Source organism: Perca fluviatilis, chromosome 12 (genome assembly GCF_010015445.1).
Source record: "Perca fluviatilis chromosome 12, GENO_Pfluv_1.0, whole genome shotgun sequence".
NCBI lineage: Eukaryota > Metazoa > Chordata > Actinopteri > Perciformes > Percidae > Perca > Perca fluviatilis.
In genome coordinates this window covers 24,001,320-24,019,351 of record NC_053123.1, presented here as the reverse complement: position 1 = coordinate 24,019,351, position 18,032 = coordinate 24,001,320, and the positions used below count along the sequence as shown (strand labels likewise).

General features: G+C 41.4%; 1 protein-coding gene across 1 annotated transcript in view; it reads right to left on the bottom strand.

The window, feature by feature from the left end:
• Window positions 1–18,032, bottom strand: part of usp9 (ubiquitin specific peptidase 9) — a 49,034-nt gene that overhangs the window by 9,419 nt on the left and 21,583 nt on the right. Inside the window, exons 11-35 of the mRNA XM_039818314.1 lie at window positions 16,418–16,522; window positions 16,024–16,230; window positions 15,782–15,918; window positions 14,453–14,497; window positions 11,396–11,509; window positions 11,057–11,285; window positions 10,387–10,482; window positions 10,002–10,213; window positions 9,439–9,679; window positions 8,086–8,235; window positions 6,867–6,987; window positions 6,615–6,745; window positions 5,976–6,254; window positions 5,710–5,847; window positions 5,432–5,569; window positions 4,904–5,070; window positions 4,499–4,607; window positions 4,221–4,367; window positions 3,946–4,092; window positions 3,638–3,845; window positions 3,333–3,553; window positions 2,956–3,143; window positions 2,697–2,870; window positions 2,448–2,589; window positions 1,498–2,254 (exon numbers count right to left, since the gene is read on the bottom strand). Coding sequence (XP_039674248.1) covers window positions 1,498–2,254; window positions 2,448–2,589; window positions 2,697–2,870; window positions 2,956–3,143; window positions 3,333–3,553; window positions 3,638–3,845; window positions 3,946–4,092; window positions 4,221–4,367; window positions 4,499–4,607; window positions 4,904–5,070; window positions 5,432–5,569; window positions 5,710–5,847; window positions 5,976–6,254; window positions 6,615–6,745; window positions 6,867–6,987; window positions 8,086–8,235; window positions 9,439–9,679; window positions 10,002–10,213; window positions 10,387–10,482; window positions 11,057–11,285; window positions 11,396–11,509; window positions 14,453–14,497; window positions 15,782–15,918; window positions 16,024–16,230; window positions 16,418–16,522 — 4,603 coding nt within the window. The remainder of the gene's footprint in view (window positions 1–1,497; window positions 2,255–2,447; window positions 2,590–2,696; window positions 2,871–2,955; window positions 3,144–3,332; window positions 3,554–3,637; window positions 3,846–3,945; window positions 4,093–4,220; window positions 4,368–4,498; window positions 4,608–4,903; window positions 5,071–5,431; window positions 5,570–5,709; window positions 5,848–5,975; window positions 6,255–6,614; window positions 6,746–6,866; window positions 6,988–8,085; window positions 8,236–9,438; window positions 9,680–10,001; window positions 10,214–10,386; window positions 10,483–11,056; window positions 11,286–11,395; window positions 11,510–14,452; window positions 14,498–15,781; window positions 15,919–16,023; window positions 16,231–16,417; window positions 16,523–18,032) is intronic.

Sequence of the window (18,032 nt, the reverse complement as noted above, 5' to 3'; positions counted from 1 at the left end):
ATATTGGGTCAATGTGTTGCGTCAGTAGGTGGATTGTCTAGCTTACAACAAACATTTGTTTTAAAAAAATATCTATGCTGCTGAAAATGATTTTAATAGAAGATGCATTAGTATCTCAACAAGATACAAGGTAGCAAACAAAACCTACTCATGACTGCCCTCAAACGTTTATTTTCCTGTTAAACATTATGGGGCTCTGGCTCCATTAATAATGCATTACAGAGGCAGTGCGTTTCTCGGCAGCCCTTGCTAAACGCTACTGACCACCATTTCTTTCTACAGGGATGTCTATCACTGCAAAAGGATCAAAGACGCCTCTTCCCTCTGGAGGTATTGGATATGCAGAGTCATGCCTGGACTAGGCATGGGCCGGTTACCGGTTTCAAGGTATACCGCAGTTTGAAAAGGTCAAGGCTTCAAACCCACTAACATTGCCGTCATACCGTTTCTAAGGCATGAGCTGTTTTTTATGATTTATGTTGTCTCTCTGCCAGTGTGCAGTGTTTAAAAATAAAATACATTGTGTTTAAATGGGAAAAAATGTTTTTTAGCCAGACATTTAAAAAAATACATTTTAAAGCTGTAATTGCAATATTGTATCATTTTGTCTGTAACTTTAGAGGTTTTCAACTTCAATGGGCCATACCTGGTTAAAGTGTAACTCTCGCCAAAATGCAACCTAGGGTCTTTTTGTGAATGTAACCGAGTCAAACTTGGTTTAACATTTAAAAGCGTATTTAGGACGGAAACGCCACTTTTAAGATTTACAGTATTCTTGTTTTTTGGTCAAATGGCCTTTTGAATGGGAGTAGCAGGGGCTCTTTTATGCTAGCCTCAAAATAGCTATTTTTAAACCACTAAGAAGGCTCGACACAACATGAAACTTTGCTCCAAGTATCACCAGGGGCTCTACACATGAACTACACCGGTGCACAAGGGATATACTAAATCTGTGGCTAATTGTTTTGATATCGACTAGTCGGCTGCCGAGGTGGTAGCTGCCGGAAACAAGAGCTACGGTGAGTTGTCCAAAACCTTTTTTTAGTAAACTCTGGGTACACAAACAATGTTAATGCTTTCGTTAAGGTGTAGAGCCCCTGGTGATACTTGGAGCAAAGTTTCATGTTGTGTCGAGCTTCTTGGTGCTTAAAATAGGACTAGCATATTAAGTCCATACTATACAAGCCATTTGAACCAAAAACAGGATAATGGTAAATCTTAAAAGTGGCGTTTCCGTCCTAAATAGGCTTTTAAACGTTAAACCAAATTTGACTCGGTTACATTCACAAAAAGACCCTAGGTTGCATTTTGGTGAGAGTTGCGCTTTAAATAAGATGTAAAAACAGCTACACAGCGTAGGAAAATATAATTATTAAAAAACAATAGTGTGTTCATAACCATTATTAACCAGCCAGCGGTTGCGTACATTTTTCATCCACTGAATTAGTTTTGCATTTAAAAAAACAATTTAGCAGAACACAAAAGAAAGATGCATACCTGGAGGAGGGTTTAAATAGACACTGTTACAGGTCAGAAGTTTCTTAATGAACTGGAAATATTCCAGGCTGTATTGCATTCGGTTGTGCATGAATTGGACGTTCTGCTTGCGGACGCTGCACTCGATGACACCAGGCATCTTGACCTGATGCGGCTTGGTGGAGGAGATGGTCAACTCCGAGATGTATTTGACAAGCTCGCTGTCCTTGTCCAAAGAGTCCATACGCTCATAGAATAGGATGTAGGCATTCCACCAGCGCTTCTGCCTCCGGTACGACATCCTTTTCATCATGTGATCGAACACCTCGCCCATGTATTCCCCTCCAAAGCACTGGTTCTTCATCTCCTCCTCATCGTCCATCTTGCACTCAGTCACATCACCATCATCAAACTTATACCAGCGGTTCTTCTCCCCATCACCTCCGTTCCTCTGGATTATGTAGGAATAGTAGTGCCCGCCACTGGCCTGGCCTGAGTGGACCAGCACTCCCACCAGACGATACTTGGAACTTCCGGGAGGTGTGGGTTCAGAGGGCTCATTCTGTTGGATCACCTGGTTCTCCGGGTTGACGTCATCGCCCTCTAGCTTGGCCACACCAGCTACCGTGTACGGCTCCATGTCCAGCTCCCTGGGGAACTCAAAGTAGTCATTGAACTTGATGGCACACTCCCTCTCCCAGTCATAGTCAAAGCGCTTCAGCTGGATGGCCAGGACAGGTGGCAGCTTCTTTATCAGCAGGCGCTTCACTGTGTCCACCTGACAAGGAGAGCAAACATTACAGATTATTCATCTGGCCCTTTAAATACATCTCCAATACAAGTTATTGAGAAAGAGAAATATTCTAGGTAAACCATGGGACAGCCATTAAAGCCTCATCAGGTTTTTTCATAGCACTTTTTGAGTATCACGTTAACATTGGCTGACAAGCAGATGGGTGCTTTATTCTCACCTTCTTATTACACTTCTCACAGTGGTAGGCATTGGCTCCCTCAAGCAGATCTCCTTTGACATACTGCTCCATGGAGTCCAACAGGTTCTGGTGGTTTCTGATATCAACATTGAGTGTTGTGAACGACTCCTCACACTCATACCTGGCAACACAAAACATTATTAGGTAAAGAGAACCCAAGCCAGTCTCAAGTTTCTATTTGTGAAAATATTTCCAGTAACTAAACACAGGGACAAGGACTGCACTTACCTGTGGGGGCATCCCTGACAGATCTTCTGGTCAGCGAAGGACCCTCCCAGCACCCTGCTCAGCATGGCGGGGTGGCCCAGGGCTTTCAAAGCTTCATCGAGACTGTCCACCAAAGAGTTAAAAAACTCCAGAGCATCATGCTGCTCCCGCAAGTTCACTGGCTCACCCCATAATCTAAAAAGGGTGGAACAGAGATAAGACAATTAGCAGCAACTGCTACACAGGCAAAATGCAAAATTTATTTGAGTCTTTAAAATACCTGAACTGTTTCCAGAATCCCCTAGGGACATAGTACTGAAGTCTGGACGCAGCCAGATGTCCAAAAATGACCTGTAGGTGACGTAGTACTCCAATGTTGTACTCTTTCCTGTCCTCTGACTTACTGGAGGGTTTATCGTCAAACTGATGGTGGTAGCTGAACACCTCATCACGAGGATCTACGTTACTCTGTGGAGACAAAACATACAGACCAACATGTCTCCACATCCACAATAGTTAATTACTTTTTTGCTACCGTATGCCATTGCGTTCACTGGGGAAACAAGACTAAAGAGTAATGGTCAAATGATGATCAGATTTGTAAATGAACATCTTCTCTGGGCAGAAGCTTTAATGCAAGACCAACTCCGACTGTACCTCATTCTCCTGCTTCTCATCTCCTGACATGTCATCATCCACATCAGTGCCTGTCCCCTCAATGGCCAGGATGCCATTGCGGATTGGAGGAATCATGTACAGCTGCTGAATGACAGAGTTCATATAACATGTGGCCCCGGCATTCTTCAAACCTACAAAGCCTTTGTTGGGGCGTGGCCCCACCGGAGGCAAGTACTCCCACTCTGTCAGTGTCTCGCAACCTGGAAGAGGAGGGAAAACACACCCTCATGCATGATGTATTTTACAAATCATCACGTGAAAAGGCAACACTGGTGTTTACCTACCTAAGTAGTACATGTCAGTCAGGGTGTCGACTATTTGCTTGAGGTTGCGAACACATCCAACAGCCAGTGCTACCAGGAGCTCAAAGCCAGCGTTGATAGAAGCAGGGGTGCTGCACACAGGGATGGCCTGCTCTGTGGGGAACTCCCCACTTTTCATGTACTGCAGGTACACATTAGATGCTGGGAAGATGAAGTCGTCAATCAGCTCCTAATCAAGAAGAGAGGGAGAAATAATCTTAGTAATGTTATAAGAAAGGAAACAAAATAAGATTATATTAACAGTTCCCGGTGTAGTGTGTTTGTTTTACCTTAATGAGGTTGGCTCCCCCTTTCTCGCAGCCAATGTAATACTTCTTCTCTGGTGTTTGGAAGGCTAGAAGCTCTTTGGTAACCCCAAGGTGGCCCTCCAGGATGGTCTCCTCCACACCGGTCTCCCCTGTCCTCTTTACCTCATCCTGGTACATTAAACATATTTTTTACCATAAACTCTGCCCAAGACTAAACTAGATTACCTCAAATTGACTTTTATAGGGAGCATAATACAACATATTTGCTGAAACATAGGAGTAACAGGCTGTTTTACCCTTATCCGCTTCAGCCAGTCAATCTCATTGTTGAGCAGGACCTCAGCATTTGGCAGGTTGATGTTGCTGTTATAGGCATAGTTCAGAAGATGTCTGAGTAAAGTGAAGTAGTCTCCAGCATGTTTGGCTCGCTCCTTGGCTGTACTCTGGAAATGGACAATTTCAAATTAGGATCTTGTAAGAAGTTAACCATTAAAATGTCTGGCACTGTGGTGATGCATTTTAATGCACACAGACAAATGATAGTTATTAGGAACACAAGGCAATAGCCACTTACCCCCAGCACAGTGAAGAGAAGGGTGATAAAGAAAAGGAGGGGTCGATGGCCCATACAGCACCTAGTTGCCATCAGGAAAAACTGCTCCTGGGCCATTTGACGCACAGATCTGTTTAACACAAATGACAACATCACCGTCACAATATCCTGTAAGAACTATAAAAGGCTGTCTCCGCTATTTAAGTCAGAAGATTTATGCTGCAGCAATTGTTGGAACTAGGGCTGTGAAAATAGTTTCGCTCTGTAGTTTGGGAAATCAGTAAGCGGTGTAAAAACTTGAAAAGTAAGTATCCATTTTAAAGTACATATTGTTGTGATTAATCACGGGGCAACTATGGATAATCATGCAATTAAATATTGTAATCGATTGATAGCCCTAGTTGGAACGCATCCTGGTGTACTTACTTGCTGTGGCAGTGTAGCAGCAAGTCTATGATGAAGGTCTGCCAAGCCTTCTCCTTACTGAGAGTGTCCAGAGCAGTGGGCATGAGGGCAAAACACAGTGTCATCACCTCCAGGGCCTCGCAACACACCTGCTCATCTTCCCCATCTGGCTCCTTAGCTGCATTTGTCTAACGAGAAAAGGGAACAATGAAAGACATGCAAAAATACATACAGCATTACAATTTTCAATTTGCTAATCCCTTTAAAGTCCACTAAGCCTATGAAGAGCTCTTTGTCTCTTGGATGTATATTGCTCAACGCTTAGGATCTTTGGGGACCGAGCTTTTACTGTCTGCATCTATTATGGAGGGATGCAAAGCAGACTTTATTCCATTATGGAAGTCTGTGCTGCACAACTGTCCCTCTAATGTGCTTCTGCTTCCTATTCAGCTTATTATACTAGGTTTTTTTAATTTTTTATAATTGAACTACATACAACAAAACTTAAAAACTAACTCCCACAAAGAGCAACATTCAAAGGCAACTTACCTTCTCATATATCTTGCTGATTTCTTCATTTGAACTGAAGACGAGCTGCACTGTACCACAGCCTGATGCCCACACTATTTTCTGTACTGCTCGGATCACACAGATGTCTGGGATGTACTTCGATGCCTGGAAGAAATTCTGGTGAAAAAAGTAGTCCCATAAAACCCATTATTACAGACAGAACCACTAAAAAGAAGAAAAAACAAAAACAAAACGATTCATTAAAATGCATGGGTTTACTGTTTTCTAATCTTACAAACCTCCATCCCTTTACTTACATTTTCTGTTACCTCATCAGAGATCTGCTGGGCCAGGCGGATGGCTACATTGCGCAGCATGCATTCTGAGGCAGGGTTAGGGATATTTTGCAGGGCACTCTGGAGGACCAGGGCTTGGTCATGAGTGGCCTGATTAATCTGTAGATAATGCAGGGCAGGTGATGGGGGTGTGGAGAAAGCATGAAAACATGTCAGAGATGGCAGTCAACTACTGAGGAACCAGTTATACAGATATGTCTCTGTGTGAATTGCATGTGTGGCCTAACCGGTGAGACAGGTATATTTCCCTCAGCGTTGGGTTGGCAGGCCTCAGCCACAGCCTTCACATGCCCAAAGCCTACAGCAGTAAGGAGGAGCTTGGCGATCTTAAGTGCATTGAGGTAAGCCCCACGCCGTGTCTCCATGTCTGCCGATGGGAGAAAGTTGTTCCTGGTGAGCATGCTCAACACCAGGGGCAGTCCACCACTCTTCAAGAAGTTGTACTGGAAGTCACTGGCGTCTTCGCCCAGAGTTGCACTGGCTGGCATCAGCAAAGCATAAACAACCTGGAACATGGGCAAGAATAGTGTAAACCCTCTTACAGATAAAGAGACATGGGAGATAAACAGTGGGCCTTTCTCACGCAGCAGGATTAGTGGTATATCTTGGTATCTTTGCTGGGCAAAAGCAGGATGCTTTCAAATGTGCTACATGGTTGACACATTCTATTCACTGCAGTTATGTGGCTAATTTAGTAGTAGTTTTTGCAAGACAGGCCATACATTTATATACTATGCTATGATTGCTAATGGAGTTGTAGCACTGCTGTTCACACAACAATCAACACACAATGGCAGACTACTACATCAAAGGCTAGTCAAACTGAAAATGCAAAAAACGTGTTTCAAAAGCACGCTGAGACCAACCTCGATGAGGTAGAGCACTTGTGAGGGTGAGGGGCCGAAGAAGCGCGAGTCCAGTGAAGGACTGAGGCTGTTCTCACCAAGCTTGGCGTGGTCCAGACACACAGCTCGCAGATTCTCTACAGTAGTGTTATCTAAGGAAACAGAAACAGCACAAATGTGAATGAACATGAACATTTGAGCTAACATGGTCTGTGTGCATTGTCATCAAATTAAATATCTGGATAATATTGAGAGCACAGGAGTTATGTATACCTGGGGGCATGAGTTTCATTAAAACTCGAGCTCCGTCTCTAAGCAGTGGCATGTTGAGGTTGCAGCCCAGGTCAGCCACCTGCCACAGGAAGGAGATGTAGCGCAGATGCAGCGACATAATCTGTGAAATGGGACAGAGGGTGTTAAGGTGTAGACACATATAGCCGACGGCCAACCGTTGACAGAAAACCCCGTCGATATGATCAGTCGCGTCCCAGAGGTCCAAAAAACTGCCACAGAACAGACCGAAGAGACGAGGAGACGAGACGTAATACATCTATATAACAGCAGGCGGCGCTAATCTGTAATGTTGCCCAAGAAATGAAAACTGGCAGCTGATTGGACGAACATGTCACATGGGTTTGTTTTCTCCGGAAATTCAAAGCCAGACTGTCATGGCGGCCGTTCAGAATACGATCTCATATTGTACTAAAATAGTTCACTGAAACATGTTTCTGAAAACATTTTAAGCGAGAAATAGGCCGTGCAGTTGCTGAATCTGTCTTCATTTCAGCTCAACAAAGGTCAGTTTAAAAGATTTTCGTCACATTTTGAGAGACTCTAGTCACCTCATCCCGCTCGTCATGGACGGGTGAGTCCGGACGGCCCTGCAGCCGACCGAACATGTCAGGTCGGCCAAAATGAACGCCGACAGCCCCCCAGACAGACGACGGCACGGGACACACCGAACAGATTCGAGTCACTGACCTCGCCAGACTGTCTAACGGCCGATAATCGGCCTGGTGTGCGAGCGCCCTTAGGTGTACTGCTGTTCACATACTAATCAACACACAATAACACATCACTGCATCTTCGATTTAGAGGTTAGAACACAAAACACTGTGGTAGACATAAGGGCTGAGTGACATTTTCAGATTGCGATTTTGACCTCAATGTACAATTGATGTACAAAATAAGGGTTCCTAACTGACTAAAAGAAAAATAAATAATCCATCTGATAAAAATGTTTAGTAATGCTGCTTATTATTGCTTAAAATCTGCTTCCATAGAAATTACAGTCAAGGGATTATCCAATAATATAGTCAAATAGTCCAATAATATAATTGTCTTACACACATCTGTCAATCTGCAATCAATAATTTAATCAAAACATCACTCATCCCTTGTTATCGTGGTAAAGTAGTTGGAGGCAACATTGAACTCCTGAGCTCTGAGCTCAGTTTAAACCATTAATACAGTATCTGTGCTGTAAACTCACCACACCAGGAAGACAGCTCTCCACCTCAGGGTTAGGCCCATCGCTGTAGTGGTTGCCGTGGTTACCCGGAGAGCCAGTGGATGAGTCAGAAGAGCTGTCTGGGCTTGAAGGCATGTTGGCACTCACCTGGGTCAGCTTGGCCGTGATCAGCTATAAAAAGGAAATTACAGTGAGTGACTTAATGATGATCTAAAAACTAACTGTGGTCTACATCAGTTCAACACCCAGTTTGGCTTCAAAATAAGTGTTTTTGACATGGACACAATGGTTGGGATCACTCATTTTAAAGTGATGGTTCGGAGTAATTTCACCCTAGGGTCCTTTGCACCATGACCTCGAGCCAAACACCCCCCCAGAAGCTTTTTTCACCTGGGTCTAACATTGGGAGAGTTAGCGTAGAGTAGCGTTAGCCGCTGAATAGCTTAGCGCAGAGGCTAATGGATCGTTAAAGTGTTCTTAACATTACCCACTAATAATACCGAAACGACACAAAGGTCTACACTAGTATATATAGGTTATGCACTCATAAAAACGATGGATTGTAAAGTTTGTAAGTACACCAGAAGGTTATGTAAATAACACTTGCCTGCTGGCTTCTCGCTCTCTGCTGTTGTTGTTGCTGCTGTAAGACGAGTGCTTAGGGACATCTACAAATTACAACACCGAAAGAGATGCAACAAAAATATTTTTTAATTTAACTTATTTTTTTAAAGTAAGTGCTGTAGTATAACTAGCAGGAGACAAGTAATAATTGAGGTAAGTTTGGAGACATTACCTTATTTAATCATTAAATTAATAAATATTTTTGTTGCATCTCTTTTCGGTGTTGTAATTTGTAGATGTCCCTAAGCACTCTTACTGCCCGGTAGTAACAGCAGCAGCAGCAGCAGCAGAGAGCAGAAGCCAGCAGGCAAGTGTTATTTACATAAACGTCTGGTGTACTTACAAATTTTACAATCCATCGTTTTATGAGTGCATAACCTATTTGTACTACTGTAGACGTTTGGTATCATTTCGGGCATTATTAGTGGGGTAATGTAAAGAGACACTTCGGATCCATTAGCCTCTGCGCTAAGCTATTCAGCTGATAACGCTACGCTACGCTACGCTACGCTAACGCTCCCAATGTTCGACCCAGGTGAAAAAAGCTTCTGGGGGGGTGTTTGGCTCGAGATCATGGTGCAAAGGACCCTAGGGTGAAATTACTCCGAACCATCACCTTAATGAACAGTAAAACAAAAAAAGCGTGCATTATATGTATGCACATACAAAAGTACAGAGAAAGCGCCACAGCACCTTTATTGAAAAAATGTCCTTTTAGGAAAAAGAATAACACCAGTCCAACATTCTCACCGTTTTGTCCTTTAAATTGAGCTGTCCAATCAGCTTCCTGTCATCAGCTGGATCAACAACCTCCCCACCAATGAAGAGCTCAATCTTGGTATGTGCAGCATTAGCTTTGATCCTGTTGAGGATGCCACGCCGAACCGAGCCGATTGTATCATTAGTGTGTGACCAGATATCCAAGTCATCTACCTGACGCCCCTGGTTGGGGAAACGGACGATCAATGTGATATGCTTCCCGCGGAAAGCTCTGAAAGAGAAATGGAAGAAAGAGGTTTAAGTGAAACAGTAAAGACATGGCATGCCACAATAGATGTGAATATAGCAAATAGACTCTTGACTTGTTCTGGAGCATACACACTCAACAGGGAAAACTGAGGTTTGTTTGTTTGTTTATTTAGGATAATTGTTTATTAGCTCCTGCATTGTACTCATTTATGTTAGGCAACAATTTATAACATTTTGAGAAAGGTGATTTCGGAATTTTATAGTGTGACCCGTATACAATCATACTGCAGTCTCTAGGTTGGCAATAATGTTGATTTTGCACAACAATGTAGCTGCAACTGTACCTTGACATAGGCAGTATAGTCCTCTCCTCATGGTAGTCACTGTCACACTCATTGATGTACTCTTTGAGCACAGTGAGAACTCGCACCATGCGGATAGCCTCCTGACGGGCGCAGTTGATGCTGTCTTTGTCTCCATCCAACACGCACAGGGTGTCATAGGACGCCTTCAGACGGTCAAAACATGACTGGATGAAATCTTCATGAATTTCAACCTAAAAGGACAAGGAAATGGGTACAACCATGAAGATGGGTAACTTTTCATTACAAACAAATAATTTAAAATGGTTTTAATTGATTTATTCACAGGACAACAGATAAGCCTAGATTATAGAGAAAAAAACAACAAAAAACAGAGATAAGCACATAATGAAATAGAACAGTGTACCTGATTGACTTGCAGTTTTGGTCCGAGGTTGGTGTAGATCTCTTTCAGCAGGTCTATAGCTCGGCTGGCGATGTCATCACTTCCTTGAATTACCACCTGGGAGAGAGGAGAATATGGAACAAAATCTCAAAGCTGAAAGTCTGACTACATGTTTTTGTAGTAGTGACACTGCAGGGCATATTTTGCTCACATGTGCACCAAAATTAGGACCAATTTATCAAAGCTTTTAAGGTTATCTCAGAGCAGAGTGTGGGTGTAATGTGAGCCTAACCAACATATTAGATGAAGTATGTATTCTTGGAAGAGGTTGGTTTTCCAGCAATTTTTGAAGACAAATGGATTCTGCTGAGTAAATCACGTTGGGTCAGCAGGACTACAAAGTGCAGCTGGTCATGCAGTCAGAACTAAAGCCTACACATATCACAAATGTGTTTTCCAACAAGATGTATTGCTCTCCCTCTCAGACAGAGATTTAACTGATGCTTAAGAGGACTAAATGGAGATCTCTTCACCAATGTTCAAGGTATCTAATTTTGTTTCTTAAAGCTATTATATAAGTTTATAGCATTAAAAAGATAGAAATAAGGGCAAAAGAGAAAACTATCTGCCTCCCTTCCCAATAAAACAAATACATCTGTTTGTGTCTGCCTGTTGTAACAATTCTCCTCACCCTCCAGAGGTAGTCCAAGCCTATTAATTCCAGGTCATCCATCATATAGGCCCTGCGCTTTGCCACCAGCTTGCCTTCCCTGCAGTTGACAGCCTTAAAGAACCTCTCAAAGCATTTCATGCCATTCTCTGTCAGCAGAGATGGGTCCAACTGCAGAACGTTGTTCTCAAAAAAGTCCTTATTGATGTCTGGGTCCAGGTCTGGTTCATCACCCATCAGCTTGGAGTACCTATTGGGCGGCAGTAAAGAAACAGCATTCAAACATACGCTTGCTGATTAATAAACCTAAAAGGGAATTAATTCAAGCCGAAGGCAAGAAGGGATCAAATCAAACCGTACCATTTGAAGCAGGCCTCACGGTCACACAGAAACACTGCGTTCTCAGCCAGACACTTCCAGATCTGCTTGGCCTGAGGGGCACATAGCCACAGCTGGCCATCTTTTAGCAGGAACCTGGCAAAAAAAAAAAGAAAAAAAAATATCAATATTGGACACTGGTGGCCTGAAGGTTAGAGAAACATGCTTGTGAAGGTCATGTAGTTCATTCCAGGGTGATGCAGGGCTTGAATCAGCCATATATATATATATATATATATATATATATATATATTTAAATATATATATATATATATATATATATATATATATATATATATATATATATATATATAAAAATATATATATATATATATATATATATATATATAAAATATATAATATATATATATATATATATATATAAAAATATATATATATATATATATATATATATATAAAAATATATATATATATATATACAGACAAACTTGAAAACAGCCAAATGCACAGAAAGACAGGCTGGAGCCTGAGCACCACAGCATGGAACGAGACATAGTACACTGAGACCATAGACACAATCACGGACACAGACGGACACAGAGGACCAGACACCAGATACTTACATCTTGTATGGATGGAAAGAAATATAAAATAAACATAAATAATGAAGGCATAGAATCACGAGAATGATCAGACAACCCCGACACAGGGACAATGGAGTAGACACTGGGGACTGAGACCGACCAACTGACACGGGTAGATGGATGAACCAGAATCCCAGACAAGCACACATGGAGGTGAAGACTGGAGGAGAGCCAGACAGACAGCCCTGTATAATATTTTGAGAACGGATCATAAACACATGGATGGCCAGCTGACGGAGCTACATTGAGAGACATGGAAGAAGAGGATGGACATGAAAAGGTGACAGATCCCAACTGTACGGATGGCATTGACACCTGAGTGATGGAACACAACAGACACAACGAGAAACACACAGACACGAGACCACATCACACCACACATGACAGAATGGACCACACAGACAACACAGAAGGACCACACACGGAGACAAGCACACAGACACAGGAATGGATGGATCAGGACACACATGGATGAGACCACAAAAAGACAGAACGAACTGCACTGAGACAGAAGGAAGTGGACACATAATGACACATGATCCGACCACACACAACACAGGGACATTGCCCCAACACACGGAGAACCACATGGAAACCTATGGCTGACCATGGACCAGGAGAAGGCATGGATCACATGAGGACCAAAGAGAGAACACAGCAGGAGTGGAGGCAGGTGGAAACAGAACCCATTGGAGGCATGGAGACAACCATGAGAACGACACACTGGATAAATGACCGACCAGGAGACAGGACAGAATAACCCAGTAGAAGGACCAGAACTTAGGAAGCAATGAGTCTGAGACCCATGATCTGAACGGATACAACATACTAAAGAGCTACACACCTGCAACACATAAAATCCACATGAATACCAATGCCAAATACAGCAAAAAGGAGCTGGATGCACATACCCATAGATATATATATAAATCAGCAGTGGCAGATATACTGAATAGAAAATTCCCACACACACATTCCCAGTAAAGCATATATAAAAATATATCTGTATACAGATGGTGGAAACACATAGTATACATGGAATAGCCCAAGGTATGAAATACGGATATAATAAGTGGATGGAAGTGACAGGAGACAGGAGGAATGGGGCTCTATCTCAGTGACAGATGTAAAAAGATAGTGACTTGAGTATGCATAGGAAGCCTAGTACTGAGAATGTATTGTGGCCTCTAACTAAGTGTTTTAGAGAAATGTATGGATAAACAGGAGGTATTTGAATGAAAGGAACTATACTTGAAGGAAAGAATGAATGGAATGGAATTAAGGAAATACCACAGATAAAAGATAAAGGAATAGCAGTGTATAATGAAAATGAAAGAAATAAACAAAAGAGTTTGTTAAGCAGTGATGTGGAATATAACATATATATACTTACTGCCAAGGATATAATAAAGAAAGGATGGATGGATGGAATGAAGGAAGGAACACTTATGTATATAAATAGGGACAGACACACACACAGGGACGAAAATATAATAAATTGGAATGGTATGGATGGTAATGAATGGTGGAAGGGATGGAGAAAGGAAAGAGTTTGATAGATGGAAAGGAAATGAAAGAAAGGGTAATAGGACATGGTGGCAGGAATGGAGGGGATGGTGGAATAATGGAAGGAAGGACAGACAGTGGAGATGGGATGGAATGGACAGAAGGAAAGTGCAAACAAAGCATTAGTTAGCTCCAGGGTTAGCTCACTCACCAGGGCAACCTGGCTTCCGCCTAAGAGCCGTGCTAATCAACATTAAAGTTAACCTGTCCTGACTGGGATGCAGTGTGTAACTTCTGTATGAGTAGCCGTGTAATAAGCAGGATAACGTAGAGCAAGTCGGCCATTATTGCGAATTGAACCCCTTCGGGCTGATTCAAGACCCCTCTGCATTGAGCCGGGCTCCTGCATCAGTCGGTCGGGGTTGTAATTCACAATATTGATCCCTTACAGATTATAATTGTGACCACAGATTTTAGTCCTATTGATCAATGATTTGTTTCTCTTTAGGCCTAATTTTCAATTTCTTAAACCTAAGGTCAAGTGCTACAAAGACTGTGATGGATGAACATCTGGGTTGCCAAGGTTGCAAACAGCAAGAGCAGAGAAGATATAATTTAATGTTCCCCAGACCCAACCGAAATCTAGAGCTCATTGCTTAGCCATTAGTCAGAATACAAGTATCTTGTCTCTTGTCTTTGAATAGGAGATTAGATGAGGAATCAGTCATTTGAGATGAAACCCAAGAAAGAATTGCTTAAGCGGATTCATGACAGAGATTTACATTTTATAAAGTATATATATCTATCTATATATATCTATATATATATATATATATATAGATATATATATCATAAACATGTCAAAGAGAAAGTTAGACTTGACGTGAAACAGAAATAGGTAGAACCCTGAAATTAGCACTCAACTTACCCCACTAAGTTCGTTTGTATGTTAATTGGCATTTTCATTTTCTTTCTGAAAAACAATAGGCATGTATACTACATGTTTTCTACATTGACTAGAAAAAAACACTACTTCAAAACAAAATACTTTACAATTAATTCTAAACAATATGAGTTCATATTCTTACAGTTCTTTCACAATTTACCATGGTAATGTTGAATTATTGCTTAAGTTAAATGTACAATCTCTCCTTTTTAACTACTACATCTCCCTGACATCTTAAATTCCTTATAGCATGATTCACTGACAGAACAAGGTCCGCATTATGTTGAACCTACGCTTCTTATCAACATATATAGCAAATAGGCCTTTTTCAATGAAGACATTTTGACATGTCATAGTAGAAAAAGCACAGGTGTATCTGTTTTGGGGTACTGGTATTGTACCAATAACACTGTTAATGTTATTAGTAACAACTGTGCTTTTCCTAGTACTATGAATCAAAATGTCTGCTGTGAAAAAGGCCTATGACTTTAAAAACATATTCATGTAAACACAAACTAACTTTTAATATTTACTGAACATTTTTTGACAAGCTAGCTACCAGACTAGACAGATAAGTAGCTAGTCAGCTGTAGACAGAAATGGGCATTTGTATTGGTTGATTAAGCACAGGCTTTCTAACATTCTCCAGCGCCATCTTTCAACTGCAGTTACAGCGTTAACTTTGTGGCAGTATAACAAAGAAAACAAAATAAGTGTACCATTCAGCTCCTTTCAGTGTACTGAAAAAACATGAGCATCCCTTGCCTCAAACCATCCTAACTAGGGCTGAACGATAAGAGAATCCAATTATGATTTTATTTTATTTATTTTTTTACTTGTAATGCTTGATTTAATGGGCCCACACACAGTGGGACATGTCTTAAGAACATACTGACAGTCAAAATCAGTTGAGAGCAAATTTAATAGCCCTGTTGGTCAGCACTGATGGTTAATTAGTGCACTAGGGTGAGTTGCAGGGGATAACTCTGATGTCATCTCGCAATGATACGACACTAAACTGCAGGGCCCTTTACCATCTTGGGTACTAAGCAGAAGAGTTGACATGCCGCAGTTTGTGTGCAAACGTGAGGAGAATGACAGAAATGTCAGCTGGTCAAAATGAATGTTAAAATGAAGTGTATTGTTGCTTTTCTTATGAGAGTTCATGCATTATGTGTAAAATACATATGAATAATTCAGAATAAAATAATTGAAGACTATATTGAAAAGTTAACACTTCTTACTTGCCGACCTTAGAATCATACTGTAAATGTTCCTGTAATATAAAATAGATTTTTACCATGACCTTACCTAAGGTTTTGAGGGGCTTCTCCAAAGAGGCTACAGATTTCTCTTATTTGCTTCAGGGCAGGGATCACCCATTTGTCATTGGTTCGTAGCTCCTCTATGAAGCGATCTATCCACTGAATCTTCTGTGTGTCTCTGTCCTGTGAGTGAAAAATCAAACATCCTCAGTATTTTTTTTTTTTTTTTTTTAGATAAATTAGTTATTTTGCCTATAAAACCTTTAAAACATATTCACCAACATGTACCTGTGAACAACTGTAATCTAATATTTTGATGTGAGCACTAAGAGCCTGGTCCATGATGTCTACAGGCACATCATCACTGTGTGCCAGGTTCCACAGCAGGTTGAGGACCTTGTGGGCCATCACCCCATCCTTATCATCCTCAGCCAAGCGCCGGATAAGTTCCAGCAGTTTTTCACGCTGCTTCTTGCTGGCATTGGTCCAGCTTGACTGCACGAGAGGAACAACCAAGTCCAGAAGTTAAGGCAGGGCGTACAAGAGCATGTTGTTGTGATGCAACAATTCAACTGTAATGTGATTAAGCAAGAACTGAATGAAAAGATACAGTATATTCTATACAAAACCCCTTTACAATATGTGATTAAGTGACTGATTAATTAATACAACTCTTACTAACCTTGAAACAGTCAAAAAGGTGATCGAGCTGCTCAGGTGAGAAGTCCCATGCCAGCTTGGCCAGGAGGTCATGGACATTCTTCACAATGGCCTCATGCTTACCAGCCTGCAGATACACAACAACCAGACTGTTGGGTTAACAAAATGCTTTTAACGTCCAACACCAAACGTCTCAGCAGTGGCTGGGATATGCTGCCGTTGCAATGTGGACAAGTAGCAATTGACAGCGAGCAGCAGCCAACTTTTTGTTTATATTCGACTATTGGGATATTCATTCATTCAGATATCCTTTTTTTTCTTCAATACTGTAGAATAACAGAACCCATAAAAATGAATAACTTTTATTAAACCGAAAGACACGTGTTCGAGCACATGGTTTCCGTTTCCGCTCAGTGCGAGAGTCGACTCAGCAGTCCGCTAACTTGTTCTCATTATCGAGATTAGGTGCTCCGTTTCAAAAAAGTGTAGGGCTAAAAAGAGTTGAAGCTGAAATTCACTGTGGTATTCTGTCAGGATAAAGCTATGAGCAGAAGTCCGCTAGGCTAATTCATACAGCGTACACACTGAATAACTTCAGCGCTATTCTGTCCATCTTAGCCGAAAATTAAGAAATGTCTGGCTTAGTCGAGTTATAACCTACCAGTCTGATGTGTATAAAGGTCTGATTTGTTATACCGTAGCAGCCTGGTTTCGTTTTAAGGCAATTTAATGAAGGGAAACCCAGTGAACGACTGAACTCTGGTGCGGCTAAGTCCTGAGTATGGTGCTCAATATTAACTAAATAGTTCCAAACCTTTTCCATTTAGCATTCCAGAAAACTACAACATTTACGCACTTAAGGAATGATGTGTTAAAGTGCTCATATTATGCTTTTTCCCTTAACCTTATTGTGTTACATATACCTTTTTTGGGCATGTTACAGGTTTACAAAGTGAAAAAGCCCAAAGGGACTTACCATCTCCAACAGAAAACGCTGTTGACAAACCGCTCCAAACAGCTCTATTGTAGTCCAGCCTTTACTTCCATGACAAACGTGCGTCACTTTGTAACAAACGTTATAATGCTCACCTAGCTGCTAGCGTGGCACACCCTCATACTCTGCTTCTTAATGGCTAGTTGTCCTTACCTAGGTACTGCGCACGTGCAACTCCCAACAAAGATGGAACAAAAGTGAGATGCCTCACTCGGTAGCTAAAACAGAGAGCTCAACACACAGGGTGAAAAGAGGAGCCGTTTTTTTAAAATTAAACTGTGTGAACCTATTCTGGTACACCCTCTAAATACAATTATGAACCTGAAAATGAGCATAATATGAGCACTTTAAGTTGTATCGCAATTACTCAAGTAACAGTGCAGCATTGTTGTATTCTGAAAACAAGGGTCTGTTGAAGGCTGTATCCATGTTTGCCTGTTTAGTTCCAACTAAAATACACCAACACTCAAAATTATTTTTGTAATGTAGCATTAGGTAAATACAGAACTATAGAAAAACAACAAACATTTGCTGGCTTAGCTTGCTTTGTGTCGTGTTATTAGAAACATACTACGTGAGTGAATCTTTTGGTTCCATCATGTTATAGACTAAATAATTATTCATGAGAATAATACTAAAAATA